General features: G+C 38.3%; 1 protein-coding gene across 2 annotated transcripts in view; it reads right to left on the minus strand.

The window, feature by feature from the left end:
- The window catches only part of VPS26C (VPS26 endosomal protein sorting factor C), a 42,929-nt gene that overhangs the window by 14,796 nt on the left and 15,715 nt on the right, over positions 1-12,418 (minus strand). For both annotated transcript variants that reach the window (XM_043996776.1, XM_043996777.1), the window contains one exon: positions 5,181-5,261. In XM_043996776.1, coding sequence (XP_043852711.1) covers positions 5,181-5,261 — 81 coding nt within the window. The remainder of the gene's footprint in view (positions 1-5,180; positions 5,262-12,418) is intronic.

A 12,418-nucleotide genomic window follows, 5' to 3' on the forward strand; every position in this document is an offset into this window, starting at 1 on the left:
CTGTAGTATGCCTCTTTTTCTATGCTCAACATTTAGTATAGTCCCTACCACATAATAGGTGCTTAGTAAATGTTTATTAACTAACTGGCAGCAGACAGAACACTGCAATGGGAGGCAGGAAGACCTCAGTTCAAATACAGCTTCAAATACTTACAAGTTTTATTACTCTGGGCAAGATACTTAGTTAATCTCTGCCTCTAATTCCTCATCTGTAAAATGGGAATAATAGTATCTATCACTCAGGGTTGTTGTGAGGAAAAAATGAGATAATAATAATGATGATGTTCATGATAATAGTAACAATAGTAACTAACATTTATGTATCTCCTACGTGTCAGGCACTGTTCTAAGCACATTATAATTATTATCTCATTTGATCCTGACAATAAATCTATGCAATGGGTGCAGTTCACAACAGACCTAATGACCAATAAATCCAATGAGAACCTACAGTGACTTCTTCCATCCTACAGCTGCAAGAAGTGTCGACCCAATATCAATAGGAAAGGGGGACTACGAGCAAAAGTAGCAGCAGCCCGGAGTAATCTCCTAGTGAGATCAAAAACACCAAGTAGCTTATAATGCTGTGTCCAGAAGACTGAACAGATCCTCCTGAAAAAGTCTTAGGGTGGGAGCAACAGGTCAGATCAAGTCACTCCAGGCCAGGAGATCTACGGTGCCTGAAGTCCCGAAAGGCAGAAGAGTCCCTGAACCCTCTGGACCTCAAAGATCTAGGGAACCCTAAATTTAGAAGTTGGAGGTCATCCCAGTAACCCAGGTGATCCACAGCAAGACTAAACAGGACCAAAGCACCTTGCCCCAAAACTCAGTAGTAGGTATATTCTGGTCTTGGTAGAAAGCCCTAATTTGGGAACTAAAGAGGCAGAGATGAGTAAATCACAAAGAAAAGACTAACCAGTCTTAAACATCACAAATTTAGAGACTTATAAAAAGGAGAGAATAACTAACAGCAAGTAGAGACTCAAAGGAAAAAAGGAATTTTCAAGGATTACATGAATATCTGGAAGAAATGAAGCAAAGATTTTTTTTAAAAAAATGAAACAGTAGATAAAGCACTGGCTCTGGATTCAGGAGGACGTGAGTTCAAATCTGACTACTTGACACTTACTAGCTGTGTGACCCTGGGCAAATCACTTAACCCCAAAAAAACCCCAAATACTATGGAGGAAAGAATTAGACAAATAAATAACTTAGAAAAGAGAATGGGAAATTTATCATAGAAATGAACTCCCTAAAAACTAGAACAGTACAAAGAAAAATCAAGGGCAACATGAAACAACAAGAAACATTAGAACAAAATGAACAAAGTGTGATATAAACACACACGTGTGTGTATATGTACATATTGTGGGGACTAATTTTTAATTGGGCAGTGTTAGCTAAGCGGCTCGCCGCAATATTGGGGCAAGGAAGGAGACCAGCAGCCTCCCTCAAAACAGAACAGGATTTATTTTAACAAGAACGAACTTAAAAAAAAAAAAAAAACCACAAACAGGATCAGTAGGATCAAGGGAAAGGAAATAAAATGGGGAAAGGGAAATCATACAACTTGAAAAAATACCACCGCCCAGGAATCAGCTGAGAATACCCAGCCTCACTCCTGTCACCTTCCAGCTTCCAGCTAGAATGGTAAATTCTCCTCCCCAATCCCAGAAAACCCCACACAGCCCCCAGCCAATTGGATGGCTGCTCTGACAGTCACATGACTGCCCTCACTAGGCTTCCAATCATTATAATTTTGCCAGGCCCATGTAGGTGTCAGCAAATAGTGATGACATGAGGTACCAGCACCATGGCAATGGCTATAACCAGTGGGTAGAGCACCATGTAGTTTGCAGAGCCCCAGGCCAGTGCGCACCAAGGCATAAAAATCTCAAATAACAATTAATTCTTTACAATATATACATATCTATATATGCGTGTGTGTATATGTATATGTGTGTATATATATACATACACGAACATGTAAAGGAATATCACTGTGCCATAAGAAATGATTAAAGACTATTTCAGAGAATCCTAGAGTTAGCATGAACTGATATAGAGTGAAGTGAGAAGAACCAGGAAAATAATTTATGTAAATATAACATTGTAAAGACATTAAAAGGTTTAAGAACTTTGATCAAAGCATTAACCAATCATTTTTTCTGGAGGACCTATGATTAGGCATGTTACCCACCTCCTGACAGAGAGGTGACATGGACACAAAGTGCAAAAGGAGGCATACAATTTAGGACATTATGATGACTGTATGGATCTGTTTTGCTTGATGGTGCTTATTTGTTACAATGGTTTTTTCCTCCCCTTTCTCTTTGTTGATTAGCGGGGTAGGGTCAAGGAAAGTGATGTTATCAATACTGATTTCCTTCAAGAGAGGGACACTGTAATATATTTTTAAATACCCAGAAGAGAGAAAGTTCAAAAGTAAACAACACAGTTTTGAAAGTGGCATGTGGAATTTATTGTTTTTTAAAGTAAAAGTTTTGAAATGAAGATTCATGGTTTCATATGGAATTTGTATTTTTTTCTTCTGCTCTGTTTATGCAAATACTCTTTTTTGGTGTTTAAGTTCACAGAAAAAAATTGAAAGTTAAAAAAAGTACAAGTGAAGAGAAGAAAGTTAAGAAGGAAAAATAGATAATTTTGAAAGTATGTGTAAAATTTATTGTATACTTTTTTATAAAGCAAGCTGGTATGAAATAGATTCATAGTTTCATAAAAAATCTGTTCTGTGTATGGAAATTTCTTTTACTGGTGTTTAAGTTTAGATTAAAAATAAAAATAACGATGGAAGAACAGGAGGGAGTAGACAAGGAATTCTGAAAGTAATATGTGGATAGTTGTAATGAGTTTTGTTTTTCCTACTTTGTCAATGGATTGGGGAGAGGGAAGTAAAAAGGAGAAAATTCATAACTGAAAATCATATTAAGTTTTTAATAAAAGTATTACTTTTAAGAAAAAATCTAGTGGCGAAATGGTGATTCAAAGTTTCATAGAAAATTCATTCTTGTGTTCTGATGTGTAAATAGAAATGCTCTTTTTTGGTGTTAAAGCTCAGAATTTTAAAATTAAGCTGAAAACCCTCATACACAGTACTCAGAGAATAAAAAAACAAAAATATAATTAGGAGTCACTAAACGTGGTGGCCATTGAACAACATTTTTGACAAAAGAAATTAATTTATAATCTCTTAATTGGTGACTACCCCTTCTATATCACTAAATTTCAGGAAAGCCCTAGCCATGCTTCATTTCACTCCCTCCTCACTGATAAATTCATAATCCTCCACCTCCCTTCTTGCCAACCCCAGTACATATTCTCTCTTCAACCTATTTTGGAACTGTGTTCTTCTCTGACCTTTCAACTAAGGGGTGGAGTGTGTTAGGAACAATATCTTAACCCCTCCTCTCAATTCCCCCTTGCATGTTACGCTTCTATTTTAATAGACTTGATAGCTTGAGTTAGAGCAAGGAAGCTCCACCCCTCAGCTGAAAGGTTTTCAAGTTCTTTCAGAGCAGAGGTGTCAAACTCATGCCTCCCTCCAAACCCTTGAATAAGTCTGAACCAGATTAAAAGATAACTGGGGGGGGGGGGGGTGCCGCAGCTAGGTGGTGCAGTGGATAAAGCACTGGCCTTGGATTCAGGAGTACCTGAGTTCAAATCCAGCCTCAGACACTTGACACTTAACTAGCTGTGTGACCCTGGGCAAGTCACTTAACCCTCATTGCCCCGCAAAAAAAAAAACCAAAACACAAACCAAACAAACAAACAAAAAAAGATAATTGAGGGGCAGCTAGGTGGTGGGTGCAGTGGATAAAGCACCAGCCTGGATTCAGGAGGACCTGAGTTCAAATCTGGCCTCAGACACTTGATACTTACTAGCTGTGAGACCCTGGGTAAATCACTTAACCCTCACTGCCCCACCAAAAAAAAAAAGGTAATTGGGAAATGTTTTTAAAAATAAGTAAAAATACAACAGAATATAATGTTAGTTTATGGTTTTCTAAGTCTATATCCAAGCCCTAAAGGTCTGTTTCTACTTGAGTTTGACCCCATTAGTTTAGAGGACCTTCCACTACTTATGGGCACTTGGGTGGCACAGTAGTAGATTAGCACCAGGAACATCATGGCTATAGCAAAGATGATGAAATTTCCTGTACAATCACCAATATATATCACAGGACAGGAAGAATTGTGCTCTCATAACATTCCCAGGATGGGGAGAAAGGAAATACAAAATTTTTGCCTTACAAGAATACTCTGGGGGCAGCTAGGTGGCATAGTGGATAAAGCAATAGCCCTGGATTCAGGAGGACCCGAGTTCAAATCCAGCCTCAGACACTTGACACTTACTAGCTGTGTGACCCTGGGCAAGTTAACCTAACCCTCATTGCCCCACAAACAAAACAAAAACAAAAACAAGAAAGAATACTCTGAGGGCTTGTCCCCTTTCTTCTGTGGAAGTTCACTAAGCATTAGGGAAAAGAAGAGAATGGCAAGTACAAAGGAGCTGGCCTGGAAGGTAATTCAGGAGTTAAGGGACTGGAGGTCACAGTGCAGATGAAGAATAGGATTTGGTAAGGGAAAGGGAAGAAAAGGTGAAAAGCTGGTAAAATAGGGTCAGAGAAGGGGTTTTGGGAAGATCAAGGTAAGATAAATGCAAGGGGGGGAGAAGGGAGGGTCATATCAGCCTCTGTCTTGGTCTCTCACCTTAGCATACACATAAAGATTACATATACATATTTTATTACTATAAAATGTAACATGTAGCCCCATCTGCCCCAGTAAAATATAAGCTCTTTGGGGACATTATTTGTATTCTTTTCTTTTTATATCTTTTGCGCTTCGCTCATAAAGTCCTACTCTAATGTCTTACTGTAAGGTAGAGGCAGAAATATCCAAATACCCTCATGCTTTAAATACTTAAGTCCTTGTGTCTTAAATACAAGGGATGGGCACTGGCCCTATGAGTTCATTAGAACAGAGAGCTCATGAATGAGAAAATTCTAATAATACCTTTTCTGGTCTGTTCTTTATCCACAACACCATGATGCTCCTCACAGAGTAAACAAAAGTGTTGAACTGAATGACTATAATAAGAAAGTTTCTATCTTCAAAAGTTAATGAAGTTACACCCCCCCACCCCGGACATATCTTACAGTAGAATGAATGATGAATTCACATATCTTCGTCAAGTCCTTGGCCAAAAGAGAGCGTCTCAGGTCACACCGGAGGGTATACTGTAGGAAACAAAATTGGAAGAAAATGCTGCTTTAGGGAAATTTATTTTCAACTTCACTATGTCAGTTTAAAGCCATTTTCTTTTAAAATTTCATACAAATTTTTATGTGCTTGTTTTTCCTTTAATAGTTTTACAAATACTAACAAAATACTTTAATAGAATTTCAATACATAATGACAATGATTTCTTATTTAGCCCGTGTTCTTTCTACCTTCCTTGTCCAGTGTTTTAATATATCAGAAGTCAATTTAGATATTTTTCTACTAATTCTGCTTTCTTCACATTATATGATAAATGCCTTCTATATTTTTTCGTATTCTTCATGTTTACAATTCACAAAAGAATGATCATATCTCATTTAACTTAGTGGTACTGTGGAAAGAGTGCTCGATTTGGAATTAAAGGACCTGGGTTTAAATCTCAGCTCTGTCATTTACTACTTATGTTACCTTGGGAAAGTGACTTAAAATCTTTTGGCCTGAGTTTCTTCACCAACAAAATAATAAAGTCAACAAATACTTATTAAGTACTTACTATGTACTAGGCACAGTACAAAGAGCTGAGAATATAAATAAATACAAGAAAAAAAGAAAGGCATTCTCTGCAGGGGAGATGGAGAAGTCTAGAGTCAGGAGAAAAGCTGGAATAGTGAAGAAACATATATAGTTGGCATGGACCCTTCCTCAAAGTGTAGGCTAAAGGAGGAACTCACAATCGGAATGGGGCCTCAGGAGCAAAGGGATCTTTCAGGGTAAGAAGGCTGCTGGGGTAGGATAAAAAGTATAGAGTTGGACTTAGAGGACTTCTAAGGTTCCTTATAGCTCTCAATCTATGATCATGATATACACAAAATTTTGCTTAAACATTTTCCTACCATTAGATAGCTTTGTTGTTTCTGGTTTCTAATTATTACATCTAAGCAGCTATAAATACTTTTGACAATTTTCAGTTGCTATTTTCTTGATGATGCTCTTAGGATGCATTCTCCCCAAAAGGAACTTTGACTGGGTCAAAGGGCATGATTATTTTCATTAATTTATCAGATGCTGCCAAATTATTTTCTAAAAATATCTCACAAATTTGTAGAACCACCCAAAAAGCACGTATTTGGCCATTTCTTCATATCCCCAACAATTTTGTCATTTTTGCCATTTGGCCATGTGGTAGCATCTTAGTTTTGTCTTGATGTCCATCTCTTTGGATATTAGAGAGGTTTAACTTTGGGAAGAGGAGTAATTATTTGCAATTCAAGATAAACACTAAAGATGACAACATGAAATTGATTCCAGTTAACAAATTATATAAAAGTCAAGTCAACAAGCATTTATTAAGTGTTTACTATGTGCCAGACACTTTGCTAAAGTGTTGATCATAAAAAATTAACATAAAATTTAGAAGACTTAATTCTCAAGATAAGACTATTACCTCCTAGATAAAATACACTATTTTAACATAAATCTTTATTCACTCTAATAGACAACTTAGCTAATAATAATGTTAAACTTGCAATTTCATAGACCTTGTACTTTCTAGTTTCATGGAAAAATCAAGCCAAAACAAATAGCTAACAGGTCTTAGAAATTACTTTTGCAATTCTAGCCATAAAGAAAGACAGAAGAGTGTGTGAGAAAATAATTATTAATAATGAATTTCTAGGAGAAACCCAAACCTGTTAGCGTTAGCTGCTCTCTCCCTCTCACCAGAAACCAGCCTGGGATGAGCCTTCACCTTAACAAAAGGAATGCAGATTGATCCTTCTGATTAGCTAGGGGAAGAAGCACACCTAGATGGTTGGAATTTGATCTTTAGACCACCCCCCAAGTCAAGTCAATCAATGGAACTGAATGATGCTGACCAAATTAGCTTTGATCAGTGTGTGGCAACATGCCTCTATCAAAAAGAGGATAAAAGTCAGGAACACGGGGCAGCTAGGTGGCGCAGTAGATGGAGCACTGGCCCTGGATTCAGGAGGACCTGAGTTCAAATCCAGCCCAAGACACTTGACACTTACTAGCTGTGTGACCCTGGGCAAGTCACTTAACCCCAACTGCCTCACCAAAAAAAAAAAAAGTCAGGAACACAGGAGACTCCTGGCCAGCACCATCTTAGACCTCACTTTTGGGCTGGACTTGAGGTCTGTTGGGGAGTGCTTTCCTCTTAGGCCAGAGTAGGTAATGTAGGGGTTCTGAACTCTGCTGGAGGCCATGTGCTCTCTTAGAGACAATATGGCAATGGGGTTTTTTTGGCTTGTGTTAAATGCCACATGGTCAATTCTTTGCTAACATTTAATATACTTTAATAATAAATGCTTATTGCCTAAACTGGTGAAATAGCCCGTAATTTATAAGTGGCAATGTTTTAGAAAAAACCTAGTCTGGCCCCCAATAATTTAGCTAGAAACAGTTAACCCCCTAATAATTTAAATAACTAAAATGGAAAGGCATTCTCACATAAATTCAATAGATCAACTGGATCTCTGATCCTGTCAACTTACTAGTTTCTTCCAATGATACACATCCCAAGCCAACCATGCCTACCCTTCTTGGATGAATCTTCAAAAAATTTGCGGGCGGTGTGGGGGGTGTAGGTGGTTGGGGGTTCTATGCAATGAACTGAAAGCCTTTTACACTTTCTTCCAATGTCTTAAGAGTGTCAGTAGAACACTCTGCCTGTCCACCTGCTAGCCCTCATTTTTGCCATGTGACCAGTACATCTTCTTTTCCTAGTATTCAGTTCTTTCTGATTCTTGTTCTTATTAGGAGTTCCCCATTTAGCTTTATGTTGTGGCCTGTTCACAATCAACATATGAACTTCTCTGCTGTTTAATGATACTTATTTGCTTCCATAAAACAATATTTTAAGTTTTAGAATTGAAAAAAATTAGCCTTTGCTTTTGTAGGAGGTTTGAGAGTCAATGAAAGACCTTTGCAATCTCTCAAGAGTAATATAGCCTGCTCTCTTCCTCCTGCTCAACTTTATGCTCAACTTGTTGTCCATCTGTATTGTCCATCCCAAATACATAAGGAATTTTTACTTTACATAAGTGGCCCGCTCTGCAAACCTCTATATAAAGGATGATTTTTACATATGCTTTGCCTTGGACTTGGGAAAGGGAAAGAGGGAAACAAGAAGGGGGGCGCATTTCTGTGAAGGGAGGAGGCCAGCAGGAGTGGCCTGGGACAGAGAAGTGAGAACAGGAGGCAGGCTCCCATGTGCCTGACTAGAACCAAGATGAAGACTACGGGAGTGGGAGGTTTGGAGAGAAGGACCAAGACATGTGGGAACCAGACATGGACACAGACAGGATAGGACAGTGCAGGGGCAGGGACAGACAAGGTACCAAGCACAGAGGATGAAAGACAGACACATGGGGGTCCAGACACAAAGGAGGGTGAGCAGTGTGGGGCAAAAGTGTTCTCTCTCAGCTCCAGGAGTTCTCAAACCAAGTCCCTCTGCCCATGTTGGCTAGTGGTGGCTGTGAAATCTCTGCATGTGTCTGTCCTTCTGCTTTCATTTAGAAGGGTTTGTTGGGAGCAGCTAGGTGGCACAGTGGATAGAGCACCGGCCCTGGAGTCAGGAGTACTTGAGTTCAAATCCGGCCTCAGACATTTAACACTTACTAGCTGTGTGACCCTGGGCAAGTCACTTAACCCCAATTGCCTCACTTTAAAAAAAAAAAAAGAAGGGTTTGTTGGGGTTTTTTGGGGGGAGGAATACATATTTCTTTCAGAATTCTTTACATAAAGTTGAATCTCCATAATGAGAATTAATGTCAAGTGAGAACTTTCTATATTACTGAACAATATCTATAGGGCATCCATTTTTTTTTTTTGGTGGGGCAATGGGGGTTAAGTGATTTGCCCAGGTTCACACAGCTAGTATGTGTCAAGTGTCTGAGGTCGCATTTGAACTCAGGTACTCCTGAATCCAGGGCTGGTGCTTTATCCACTGCCTCGTAGTTGCTCTATAGGGCATCCATTTTAATTCAATTCAGTAACAATTTATTAATGTGCCAGGCATTGTGTTAAGCACTGGGGACACAAATGAGACAATCATCAAGGAGCTTACAATTTAAAAACAAAAGACAAAACACAAAAGGAAGTTGATAAGGGATAGGATGGAGCTGGGGGGGGGGGGGAAAGGAGGAGAGAAGGGGTTACCTAGTACAGGTGCATCTTGTTTCTTAGGACTGAAACCAGAGTTTCCTCAAAATGTATTCTTCATTCCCTCTTTTTCTGTTTTTCTTATGATCATCAAGACATAAAGAGAAGCACTCCTGGCACTTGTCTAATTATAATACCTCTAAGACCCCTGCTGATGATAAGGTTTCAGTAGACATGTGTATATCATCCCTCCCGTGTCTGAATGTAAACAGTTTATTTGTGTTTGCCTTTTTCTCTTAACTCCTGCTTGTGCATTTCAGAGTTTCTACACAGTTATGGTCTTTTCAACAGAAATAATTAGAATTTCTCTATCTCATTAATGGCACATTTTTCCCCTAGAGCATTCAGTTTTGCTGAGTAAGTATCTGTTCCTTTATCATGGTGGCTGGTAAATCATGTGTTTGATTTGATTATTTAGTTCTGTCTGTTGTTCATCAGTACTCGAATTCTTCCATTCTGGTTGCTTATAGCATTTTTACTTTGACCTAAAAGATCCTGACTTGGACAATGTTGTTACTGGGAGTTTTCATTCTTTCAGAAAGTGACTGTAGATTCTTTCTAATTCCACTCTGTACTATGGTTCAAAGAGATGTGTGCAGTATTTTTGAGATTTCTTAAAACATAATGCTGAGGTTCTGTTTTTGGTCGCTACTTTTGGGTAATTCCATGAGTCTTAAATTTTTTGTCCTCAATCTGCTTTCTAGATCAGTTGTTTTTGCTGAGATATATTAACATTTTCTTTAATTTTTTCAGTATTTTTGACCATGCTTTAATATTTATGTCTCATGGTTAGCTAATCTCAGCAATACAATGATTCAAGACAATTCCAAAGGATTCGTGATGAAAAATGCTATCCACATCCAGAGAAAGAACTGATGGAGTCTGAATGCAGATCGAAGCATACTCTTTTTCACTTTACTTTTTTTTCATAGATCTTTGTTTTTTGTCTATTTCTTCTTTCACTACATGACTAATATGTGAATATGTTTTTATGATTACATATATATAACCTATATGAAATTGCTTACTGTCTTAGGGAGGGGGGAGGTAAAAGAGAATGAAAAATTGGGACTCAAAAAATTTTTTTAAATAAATGTTAAAAATTGTCTTCACATGTAATTGATAATAAAATATTTTTTAAAATGTATGTCTCAGGGCAGCTAGGTGGCACAGTGGATAGAGCACCAGCCCTGGAGTCAGGAGGACCTGAGTTCAAATCCAGCCTCAGACACTTGACACTTACTAGCTGTGTGACCCTGGGCAAGTCACCTAACCCCAATTGCCTCACCAAAAAAAAAAATGTATGTCTCATAGAATCATTGGCTTCTATTTGGTCCAATTTTAATGTTCAGGGACTTAATTGCTTGGGTGAGGCTTTGCATCTCTTGTGCCAAACTGCTAATCACTTTTCCAATTCTTTTTTTGATACCTCTTATTTTTTTCTCAAGCATTCTCATTTCATTTAAAAAAAATTTTTTTTAGCTTTTTGCTTTTTTAACTCTCACTTTATCTCTTATAAGAATTCTAGTTTAATTTGTGCTGAAGCTGTATTGTTCTCTGAGATTTTTCTTATAGATATTTAAGAGTCATTCTCTTCTTCTGAATTTCTGTTTTGAGCTTCTCTGCTACTTATAATAGCTCTTTATGGTAGGGTTCTTTTTTAGTTTGTCTGTTTGCTTATTCTTTCAGCCTACTTCCTGAGGTGGGATTTCAGGTTAGGGTTAAGCTCTGTAGTCCTTTTGAAGGGAAGGTCTGAACTGGTCCTGCTGTTTCTGTCTTTGGAAACTGAATAGTTTGTTCCTCTGGGTTCTCAGAGACATCTTAGGCTGAGGCCCTGCAAACTTTCTTTCTTTTTTTTTTTCCCCTGAACAAACATTTATTTTATTTTCCATTTACATGTAAGGGTAGTTTTCAACATTCATTTTCATAAGATTTAGAGTTCCAAATTTTTCTCCCTCCCTCCCTCCCTTTCCTCCCCCCACCACAAGATTGCAATCAGGTTATATATGTACAATCCACAAGTGTTCTTTTTATCAGTTTTTTCTATAGCAGTGCATAGTATGCTTCCTCATTAGTTCCTTGGGATTGTCTTGGATCATTGTACTGCTGAGAGCAGCTAAGTCATTCACAATTACTCATTGAACAATACTGCTGTCACTACGCACAATGTCCTCTCAGCTCTGCTCACTTCACTATACATTGATGTTCATTAGTCTTTCAAGGTTTTTCGGGGATCATCCTGTTTGTCATTTCCTGTAGCACAAGTCCATTCCACTACAATCATATAACACAGCTTTTTCCATCATTCCTCAATTGATGGACATTCCCTTGATTCTCAATTCTTAGCCTCCACTAAGAGTTGCTATAAGTATTTTTTGTATAATTTCCCCCCTTTTTTCTTTTTCATGATTACTATTGTTAACTGTTTCCCTTCCATCCTATTCCCTTCCCCATGATATTTATTCTATTATCCATCTTCTTTCATCCTATCACTCTTCAAATGGGATTTGCTTCTGTCTGTCCCCTCCCCCATTCTGCCCTTCCTTCTTTTGCTCCTTTCTTTTTATCCCCTTCCCCTCCTATTTTCCTGCAGGGTTATAGAGATTACTCTACCCAATAGAGTGTGTACATCAGTCCCTCCTGGAGCCAGATTGAGGTTTTTGAGCCAATTTTAATGAGTGTTAGGCTTATTTACTGCCCAGATTAGATTACTCCACCCAGTTGGGTGTGTCTATTAGTCCCTCCCTGAGGCAGCTCTGATGAGTTTAAGATCTTTGAGCCTTTTCTGATGTGTAAAATTCATTTACTGCCCTGCTCCTCTCCTATCTCTTCCCCCACTCCATAAGCCTTTTCCTGTTACTTTCATGTAGGATTTTGCTTCTGCCCTTCCCCCTCCCCCAATGAATTCCCTTCACCCTTCAATTTAACTCTAAAGATGTTATCATCTAGCTAAGTGACACAGTGGACAAAGCATCACCCCTGGACCCAGGGG

The sequence above is a fragment of the Dromiciops gliroides genome, chromosome 3 (genome assembly GCF_019393635.1).
Source record: "Dromiciops gliroides isolate mDroGli1 chromosome 3, mDroGli1.pri, whole genome shotgun sequence".
Classification (NCBI taxonomy): domain Eukaryota; kingdom Metazoa; phylum Chordata; class Mammalia; order Microbiotheria; family Microbiotheriidae; genus Dromiciops; species Dromiciops gliroides.